The sequence below is a fragment of the Sceloporus occidentalis genome, unplaced genomic scaffold (assembly GCF_023333645.1).
Source record: "Sceloporus occidentalis isolate IW3139 unplaced genomic scaffold, rSceOcc1.0.p SCAF_6, whole genome shotgun sequence".
Taxonomy (NCBI): domain Eukaryota; kingdom Metazoa; phylum Chordata; class Lepidosauria; order Squamata; family Phrynosomatidae; genus Sceloporus; species Sceloporus occidentalis.
Genome location: NW_028316986.1, coordinates 124,826,002 through 124,836,394, shown reverse-complemented (window position 1 = coordinate 124,836,394; position 10,393 = coordinate 124,826,002). Strand labels below are relative to the sequence as shown.

The following is a 10,393-nucleotide window of genomic DNA, read 5'->3' as shown; positions in this document are numbered from 1 at the left end:
AACTTCAGATCTGGCTATAGTGACACATTCCTTACTGCTGTAACACACACTTCATGTGTAATTGTAATAATTAATTCTGTTTTACTATAACACTTTTCTATGTTTTTAATTATACTGTTTTAAACTTATAAGCCTCTCTGAATCCAGGTTTTGGGAAAAGGGTAGGATATAAATAAATATGTTAAGAAAATAATAATAATAATGTAGGTCTTCCTTTGGAAACTTTTCAGAAACTTCAGCAGGTCCAAAACGCTGTAGCCAGAATGCTGACCAGTGCCAGTAATTGGAAGTGTTTAAGTTCCTTGTTAAAACAGTTTCACTGGCTAACAGGGTTATTTTTAACCCAGTACATTCGGAAATGAAATGGATCCATTAAATGTATGTGTGTTTCTACTGTCTTGGAACTGTTCGACAGTGGAATGCACTCCCTCGGAGGGTGATAGAGTCTCCTTCCTTGGAGGTCTTTAAACAGAGGCTGGATGGCCATCTGTCAGGGATGCTTTGATTTGGATTTCCTGCATGGCAGGGGGTTGGACTGGATGGCCCTAGTGGTCTCTTCCAACTCTATGATTCTATGATTCTAACTAGTAAGGATAGCCACCAAGTAAACATAGCTCTTGTTTCCAAGACTGAGATTCAATAAAGAGGGAAACAAAATATACAGTATTTCAAGAAAAGACTAGATGGAGGAGTAGGAAAACCTGTGAATATGCAGATACAGACAAAAAAGAACAAGGATATATTGATTTTTTTGAAGGAGTCTGGTTGAATCCAATTATATTTATCTACAGATAGTGATTCTGTAGTGAAAACAAATAGTTGAATATTAAGAATAAATTAATAATTTTATAAGTATTTTAAGGACGATTACAAGATTTTCTTTCCTATCACAGTTCCTTTCTTAATCATTTCAGGAAAAGCACCTCCAGCATCTTAACACATCTGTTTGTAGCCTTTGTAAATACTAGGTGAAAAGATAAATGGAAAACTGGACTTTTTCAGCTTTGTTCTTGTGGGGAAAGTTTCTCCTAGATGGAAGGTGGAGTAATGCCAAAAAATGCTAAGTACTGGCTAAATCTCAGAGGAGTAAACTTATTCTCTCAAAAGTATTCACATATCTTGAGTTTTAGATGAGCACACACATATCTAAAGGTGTATATATCAGATTTTTACCTTTAGCATTCCTTAACAACAGGGCATGCTAAATTTAGCCCATCTGACATGGGGGAAATTTTGTGTGACAGAAATCACTGCAGTGTCTATAAGTGAACATGAACATGGTACAAATGGGATTTAATGCACATCCACAGCATGTATAAATACAAAGAGTATGGGGCACTATTAACTTTTCTATAGGGGATATAATGGTCTATCTGAGCCATCGTTTCCCATCATTGATTTTAGACATTATAGAATAATTCTTTCTAACAGCAAACTCAAGTGATAAGTGATGTCAGGATTGCAGCTGAAACAGGGCCACTAAGAACAAGAGGGAAGTATCATGGTATTTTAGGGAATCCCAAATTTAGGTAAAATAAAAAGTATTACCATCTACATGTTGGACTAGCCAAAATTTTCAGACTATTTGGATAACATAGACAGCACCAAATATCTTGCTTTAAAACTATAGTGTGAATAACTTGTTATATCACACCATATATCACACTTGTTGGTGTGTGCCTTCAAGTCTGAAAATAGAAATACAATGGATGTCTAATGCTTGAGGATGTTATTCATTTACTTACTTTATAAACTACCTGTCCCCAAACCAGGAACCCAAGGTGGCTCACATCATAGATTAAAACAAAGTACTGTACAATTATATATATATAATATATATATAAAATAAAAGGTGGGGTTTTTTTTGTAAAAGACATAGGACCTTAGCACATGGGAGGCAAAGTGCCCAAATTTTCCTGAAAGTAAAAAGCAGCCGATTTTGCCCACTTTCTGCATGGGTTAATGTTGCATTAATGCACAATGTGTGTGACGTCTGAAAACAATCTCGCTTTTGTGGGATTTCCCCAGATTTAAACCCTGTTTTTGCATGGGATTTGGTCGCTTCCCTCCCATGTTATAAACTCCAGAGTACTTTATAGTGCTGCTTTGTATGTTCACATCCTGCGTCCATTAATGGTTATAACAGAACTGTTGATGGTTCATTTACTGTTGATACTGTTTCCCCCATTCGCCTTCTTTAAGTCATTTTCAGAAGAATAACAATTAAAATACTCTATTTTGTGATAGCGTTAAGGTATTAGTTTATATGAGTGTTTACGTGTATGGTAGTAATATAGGCTCTGACAACTGTAAAGCATCCTAGAGATTTTAGAAGAAGCATTGAGTGTCAGTGTCTCACATTTGTCCATTAGCCATATTTTGTCTGCCATATGTCAGAAGAGTAATGCTCTCTAGGGAAGACACTTAGAATATTTATGGAAATCTGTTTGGAATTACTGGTTCAACCTAAACATTTGTTATTCTTGCACATAAGTACTGAGGTTGAAGAAGTGAAATTACTATGTCATAAAGTACAATGTGTTCATAGCACTGCTGAGATATTATGGTAGTGTGGAAACTGATGTATCAACAGAAAGGTTTAGGATCAAGGCAACATGGAGATTAAATTTAATTAATGACTACTTTTGGGATTAACATGTTGTGTTGATTGTTTTCCCTGTTTCTTCAGATTCCAAAGGCTGGAAAACTACAGCTGTAATTCAGCATGCCTTCCAACTCTATTTTTCTATGTCATTGCTATTGTATAGTATTGTGTATAGATGAATAGTATCAACTGTACATGGAATGCTAGCCTCAGTTGGTAGTGGCCAAAAACCTCTTGGTATATACCACATGCATGATGGTCCATTACCATCATGGTAGCACTTTTTCTGGTCCTATGCAGAGAGAAAAGGGAGGAGCAGATAGGGAAAAAAAGGCTGCCACCACTAAGTTCCTATTTTCTCCAATTCATGGCTTTGTGGGTGCAAGGGCAAACAAATGTACTCTGGGAGGGATGGCTGGAAAATTATCTGTGCCACAGGACAGGCAATAGTCCAAACTAACTCTCTCACTCTGAGCAATACCTCCACCTTCCCACTGGTAGCAGAAACTTTTAAATTTATAGTTGGCCTTCCATATCAGTGGGCTAGCCATCTATGGATTGAAGCATCTGTGGATGGCATTATCATCAATGGCAGCACATACACATAGCCACGCCGACACATACGCATGTCGGTGTCCATTGACAGTAATGAGACTTGAGGTATCTGCAGGCAGGTACAAAACTGAATCCCTGCTGATATGGAGGGCCAACTGTATTTGCTCTTACAGTATTTGAATGTGATATACATTACCCTATACCAGCAATGCTCTTTTACATTCTACACTCTACATTAGACAGTCTACATTGGACAAACAGGGCAGTCTATGGCCCTGAGGAGATGGGATAGAAAAGCACAGGCTTAGCCCATGCTATTCTGGTCTGGCTGCTCACCTGGGTCAGTCCCTGGGTTATCGCATGAGCTCCGTACCTTTCTGTGCTGTTACTCCTACTGTAATGAGCCCCGCCACCGCGTCTGACACAGAAACCAGGCACCTGCTTGTTCCCATGTGGGCAGGCACTCATTTCCACATAAAATGCAGCAAAAAGGCTTCCTAGTAGGAGCGATGGTGCAGAATGGTGAGGAGTGAATGAGGTCTGTTTAAACAGCCAGGGTTTGCTGCAAAGTTTCCAGGAAATTTTGCAGCAAACCAGGGGTCAAATTAACTGGTGTTAAGGGCTGGTTAGTCCTGGATCAGGTCGGCTCTGCCAGATCTGTGTCTGGTCTGCTAAGATCTGGCCTGTGTTTTCCAAACAAGACAATGCGAGGCCAAGGGGAATATGTGGTTTGGCTCATGCAGACAGCCCCTCTATAATGGACACAAATCTGACATTTGAAATGGCATTACCCAAACTCCCAGTTGCAGAACATTTGAACCTTAGTGGACATAGAGTAAGAAATTTAAAAGTTGCAGTCTTTGAACAAGGAAATTACAAAGGAAGACTAGAGACAGAAACAGCTGGACTGAATTCACAGATTCTAATCCACTAGCAAAGGTATCTACAGAGATAATGGTTTCATGGAACACTACATAGATTAATATAAAAGTACTCATTAGTGCACATATAACAAAAATAATATTCTTAGAGTTTTGAACACAAGGAAACTGACTTTTGGTAAATAGATGTATTGTTTTCACCTATCAACACTAACTACTGTATAGATCTGAAAGACTTGTATGACCTCACACAGCCCTTTGAAAAATAAGGGCAAGGGACAGGTTTTGCAACTTTCTGGATCCTATTGCATTCTATCCCATTCCCACAACTGTATAAATGTACTTTATACCTGAAGCCTTAATAGCAGTGAGTACTGCATCTAAAGAAGTGGGTTTATATCTACAAAAGCTCAAGCTAAAACAAAACAAAACAAACCAGTTAGTTTTAAAAGTGTTGCAACATTCCTCTCTCCACCTCCCTTTCTCCTTTTCACAGTATAAATATCCCACCATATCCATATTGCTAGAATAGCATCTTTGCTAAGAACATGACTGTTACAAGCTGCTATTTCCTGTCTTTTTGCAGCCTGATGGAAGTAAAATCGTCTCATTTAACACACTGATTTTAATATTTGCACCAGCATATCTCGTTATGATAACTGTAATATGCCATGTCTGGTGAATACTCTTGTTCTAAACATTTAGATTCTGCTGCAACATATATTTTCTAAGGTATTACACCATTAAGAGAAACTATGGCCATGGCCTGGAAATAATAAGGGTGCCTGTAATAAACAAGGCCATAGTATCCCTAGCTGATCAGATGCAAATACTATGTGCACCCTTTGACTTCTGTTTCTTGAGAGTCATGTCATGTTGGACTTGTTGCTACTAGCAGTGCTTTCTTCCATCTACTCACTGTGTAGATGGTTTTGCCTCTTTCTGGATAAGTCAGACCTTACTGTGCTGATCCATACTTCTATAGCTCTGAGGTTTATGTCTGTGCCTATTTTATGGCCGTTTTAAAACTGTTGAATCTAAACTGTAAAATCTAGAATCTGAAATGCCTGAAATAAGAGGAATATTTTCACCTGTCACAGAAAACAGCAGAGTACATGTTGGCTGTGTTTCCAGGGGGAGGGCATTCTGTAAATGGAGTGTCACAACTGAGAAGGCCCTCTCTGTTGTAGCTTTGGGCATCAGTCCATTTGGAAAGAAGATCTTGAAACCTGACTTAAGGATATGGGTACATACATGGGGAAATATGTCAGGATTGGGTAACTGTGACCTTGGTGTTGAATTGGAACATTAATGATCTTGCATCAATGGATATGATGATTGAATCCAGGTTATCAGGCCGAGCATACCTCTCTGTATCAGTTTGCTTGGACCCTGAAAATATAAAGAGAGGCCCATCTCCCAGTCACAAGCACAGCTGGTGGAGATGAGAGATACGAGTGATGAAACTGCTTTAACTGCCTTGGCTCAATGCTAAGGAATTCTGAAAACTGTGGTTTTGTGAGACATTCATCCTCCTCTGACAGAGAAGACTGGTGCCACGATAAACTACAATTCCCAAGATTCCCTAGCACCGAGCTCCTTTCTTAAAGTGGCCTTAAAACTGGATTATTTCTGCAGTGTGTTTTGGACCTGGAACTCCTTTTCCAGTGGGCTCCTCATTGTCAAAAAATCTCTTAATCCTGACCATCTTTTAAAACAGAAAGTTTTCAGATAATGAGCAACAAATGCTGTATTATCTTAAATTGAACTTTTAGACTACATTTTTATAATTTAATTGCATTTTTATATTTTTAAGTGTAGGTGTGAATTGTTTTAATAATGTGAATAATTTGATTCCATTTTAATACATCTGATTAGGCAGACTTGTCTATGAAAACTTATGCTCGAACCTTCTTTCTTAAAGGCAGTACAATATCCCTTTGCGTACGCATGCATCCAGACTAACATGGATATGTTGCTGAATTCTCCCACAATAGAATAGAAAAAGTGTGAGTTGGGGCTGCTTGTTATGGGCTAGTCTACATGTGAGTGTATTATGCAAATTGCTACACATTTTACACATTTGCATCAATGCTTAATTGTCTTTATTTCCCTGTGCAAATTCACATCTGTTTGCCCGCACTCTGATGAAAATGTGCAGCCATGCGAAGCCATCTGGACAGACAGCCACATGTTCTATAATGCACATCTTTGCAGATATTGTTGTTGTTGGTATTATTATTAATAATAATTTGCATCCCGTTCTTTTCCGAGCCTTGGTACTCAAAGTGCCTCAATTCGCTGAAACCACGATCCCTTTTTCTGCAGTTTGAGAATCCTCTTCCTGCAAAAATAAATAAATAAATAAATAAATAAATTTTAAAAAAGGTGTGGATTCCTCTAAATGACATGTGGAGGGCTCACATTTTATTTGAATAGAATGGGGAGTATTTTAATCATGTAGACAACCCCTATGGCTCAGGCTTTTTTGGGTGACCTCTTTTTTATTTGTTTTGTAGGGTGAACTGCCTCCCTTGGAAACCCACAGATGTGTCTATTCACCTTTTAAATAGGTTGTGGGGTCTCCCTGCACAATTCAACATTACTGGTCACAGACACATTTGTTTTTCTCAAGGTTTTTAAAATGTGATTTTTAGCACATGGGATGCTCTGAGGTCCCCAGAGCATCCCAGGAGCAGAAAATTGCCATCCCAAACTTGTCCTGGACTGCACAGTATGTGAAATAAAATGATGTCTTGACCAAACCCTTCAAGACATTTCTGTTGTTGTGTGCCTTCAAGACGTTTCTGACTTGTGGCAACTCTATCATGGTTTTTTTTTTTTTTTTTTGGCATGATTTGTTCAAAGAGGGTTTGCCATTGCCATCCTCTGGGGCTTTGAGAGTGTGACTCAACCAAGGTCACCCAATGGATTTGCAGGGCTAAGTGGTTATTTTAACCCTGATCCCCCAGTGTCCTAATCCATTGTTCAAACCATTACACCAAGCTGGGTTTGTTTATTTATTTTAAAAATGAAATAAATTAATAAATTAAACAAACAAGTGCTTATGTTCATTTAAATACGCACACATAACCCCCCCCCCCGCACGTATATATATTGAGCATACACACACACACACACACACACACAGCATATATAATGGATCTCTTCCAGCAGGCATTCCCAGATTGATAGACGGGCTCTCCCATTGTCCCATAATTGTGGTTACTTTACTCATGCCACAGTGCCTCATTTTAATTAAGGTTAATTTTAGATTGATTTTAGTAAATTGATTGTATTTTATGATGTTTTCCATTTTAATTGGGGGTTAGGGAATTATGCTTAATTAATGTCATTGTGATTTTATGATCGTTACCCACCTCGATCCTTCGGGGGAGGTGGGCTCTAAATAATCATCATCATAATTATTATATATATCAGTGATGGCAAACCTATGGCATGCGTGCCAGAGGTGGCACTAAGAGCCCTCTCTGTGGGCACATGTGCCATAGCCCCAACACAAAGTTTGCCAGAGTTTGTTACTACTAGAAAGCCAGAGGGACACGGCACTTTACAATAAATAAGTGGGTTTTGGGTTGCAGTTTGGGCACTTGGCCTCTAAAAGGTTCACCATCACTGATATATATAAACACGCATATGTTCTTTCAATATATATATATATATATATATAATATGTAAATAATGTCTCTCCATATATATATTATAATGAAAGAACGTCTCTCCCTCCCTCCCTCTCTCTCTCTATATATAGACGCTCTTTCCATACATATATATGGCGCACTACAGACCGCCAAAAAATGGCAGCCTGCCGGCGCATGTTTTTCCTCCAGTAGGAAGCTGCAGCCGCCACGCAACCCTAATATGTGGCCAGGCCGGCGCAAAGCACTGGTCTGGACTGCACCTATATATAGTAAAGAAAGTCCATATATAGATAGATAGATGCTCTTTTCACACACACACATAGTTGGCACTCCTTATCCATGGATTTGTTATACACAGATTCAAGCATCCACGGTTTGAAAATATCCTAAAAAAGTATAAATTCCAAGTATCAAATCTTGATTTTCCCATTTTATATAAGGGACACCATTTTTGATATGCCATGTTATTTAATGGGACTTGAGCATCCACGGATTTTGTTATTCACAGGATTCCTGTAACCAAACCCCAGCGGATAACAAGGGCCCACTGTATATACTCATTCCTTACTATATATATATATAGACACCCTTTCCATATATATATGTATGTATGCTTTTTCCATATATAGATAGATGCTTCCCATATATATATATATATATATATATATACATACATATATATGAAAAGTGTCTGTGTGTGTGTGTGTGTGTGTGTGTGTACCTATACCTACAGGGCTGAAACTGGGAAGGAAAAGCCAGGGAGGCAAAAAAATCAAACAACCAAGAGCCATTACATCAGGGCCATCTTCTCCTGACTAAAAAAGACACCTCAGCTGCGGCCATTTTAAGCCTGGGGGCTTATTTTACAGTATTTAATACCCCCACCCTTTATTCCTTAAAGGGCTCTCAGGGCGGCTTACTATCATTATTATTACTATTATTTATTAATTACACGGTTCCTTGCCCCTCAGGTTTACAATCATACAAATAGAGGCCAAGGTGGTGTTGTTGTTGCTGCGTTTTTGTGGGCACATAAAACTGGATTGTGTTTTTGTATGTGTGGGAACAAGAAAAAGAAGAGAAGGCCGGCTTCTTTTAAGGAAGGAAAGAGGGAAGGAAGAAAAGGAGGAAGAGGCGGTGTGTAATGAAGGCTGGGCGACGGTTGTGAGGGAAGCACTGAGCACCAGGGAAAGGTGGCGACTGAGGGAGGGGGAGTCCATTTTCCCCGCCTTTTGGGGTGGCAGAAGGCGGAGTGAGCACAGGCACACAGAGAGAGAGAGACAGGAAAGCCCAGCCTTCCTTGCTGACTGAGGCCTCCTCCTTTTTGTCTCCTTCCCGAAGCACCGGGGTAGCGTTGAAGACGACGCCGCCAGGCCATAAAGGAAGGCGGGGAGGAGAGGAAAAAAAGGAGGAGGCGTCCATATATCCTTTCCTGAGACTGTCCCCAAACTCAACGCTAGGAGGAGGAGAGGCCTAGTCGGGGCAGAGAGGAGAGAGAGAGGGAGACATATTGTGGTCCTTTTATATATATACATATATATATAGATAAACACACACACACACATATATATCTATATTGCTAGGCCTCGTCTCCTCGCGTATATATATATATATATATATATATATTAGGCCTCGTCTCCCCGCTCTAAGGAGGAGGAGCAGCAGCAGCAGCAGCCTGGGACCCAGACTAACATATATATCTATATATATATATATATATATATCTGTATATCTATATATATGTTTGTGTTCGGCGTGATGGTGTAAGGAAGGAAGCGAAGATGGCCGGAGGAGGAGGCGGCGGCGGCGGCGGCGGCAATGGAGGAGGCCTCGGCCGGAGTGTCGGGGGCTCCAGGCAGAGCAACTTTCTGGAGGGTAAGTATTGGTTTTGTAAGGCGGGGAAGGGCTCTCCTTGCAGGCTCGGTTCGTGGAAGGAAGGGCCTCTCCATTGAGGGCGAATTGGGTGTCTTTTATTCCCCCCCCCCCATTCTCCTCCTCCTCCGAGGCAGGTTAGTGTCCTCCTTTTCCAGGGCTTATGCTCATTCCATTCCAAGGGCTTCTGCCCAGGAGTTGTTCCAGAACGACCTCCATTTTGAGCAGGACTAAAAAAAAGAGTATGACTTCACGTTTCTGTGGGTGTTTTAGCTCAGGTTGACCAGGCGTCCTCCTTTTCCAGGGCTTGTCCTCTGTTTCAAGGCGGCTTCTGCCCAGGAGGAGTTCCAAAATGTCCTCCATTTTGAGCATCACTTTACATTTCTAGAAGTGTTTTTAGAGCTCAGGGTGACCAGGCATCTTCCCCTTTTTCAGGGCCTATCCTTCATTTCAAGGCTTCTGCCCAGGAGGAGTTCCAAAATATCCTCCATTTTGAGCAGGACCTCAAAGCATGAATTTGTATTTCTGTGAGTGGTTTCAGCTTCTGTTCGGTCGTCTCCTCCATTTTTCTTGAAGGTCCTACATTTTGGGGTGCCTTGTCCTCCTTTGCAGGTATGACATCTGGTCACTATAGTTTCTATAAGTAGTCTGAGTCCAGGGCCAAGGTGTATGGAGAAGGAGATGAGATGTTAAATATGTGGCCTTTACCTTAAACGAAGGAGGGAGGGGATGTACCTGGATGTTGGGGTTCAAAAGAGAGTGTAGGGTTGGTTGGCAGGGTAAGGGTAATGTTTATGTTACAATTGACTTTAATAATA

The 10,393-nt window shown here is 40.2% G+C and overlaps 1 protein-coding gene across 3 annotated transcripts in view; it reads left to right on the top strand.

Annotated features, from left to right (window-relative positions):
- Positions 1-8,865: 8,865 nt before the first annotated feature.
- SENP6 (SUMO specific peptidase 6) overlaps positions 8,866-10,393 on the top strand; it is a 107,543-nt gene continuing 106,015 nt past the window's right edge. For all 3 annotated transcript variants that reach the window (XM_089530897.1, XM_089530898.1, XM_089530896.1), the window contains exon 1: positions 8,866-9,578. In XM_089530897.1, coding sequence (XP_089387023.1) covers positions 9,485-9,578 — 94 coding nt within the window. In that variant the 5' untranslated portion in view covers positions 8,866-9,484. The remainder of the gene's footprint in view (positions 9,579-10,393) is intronic.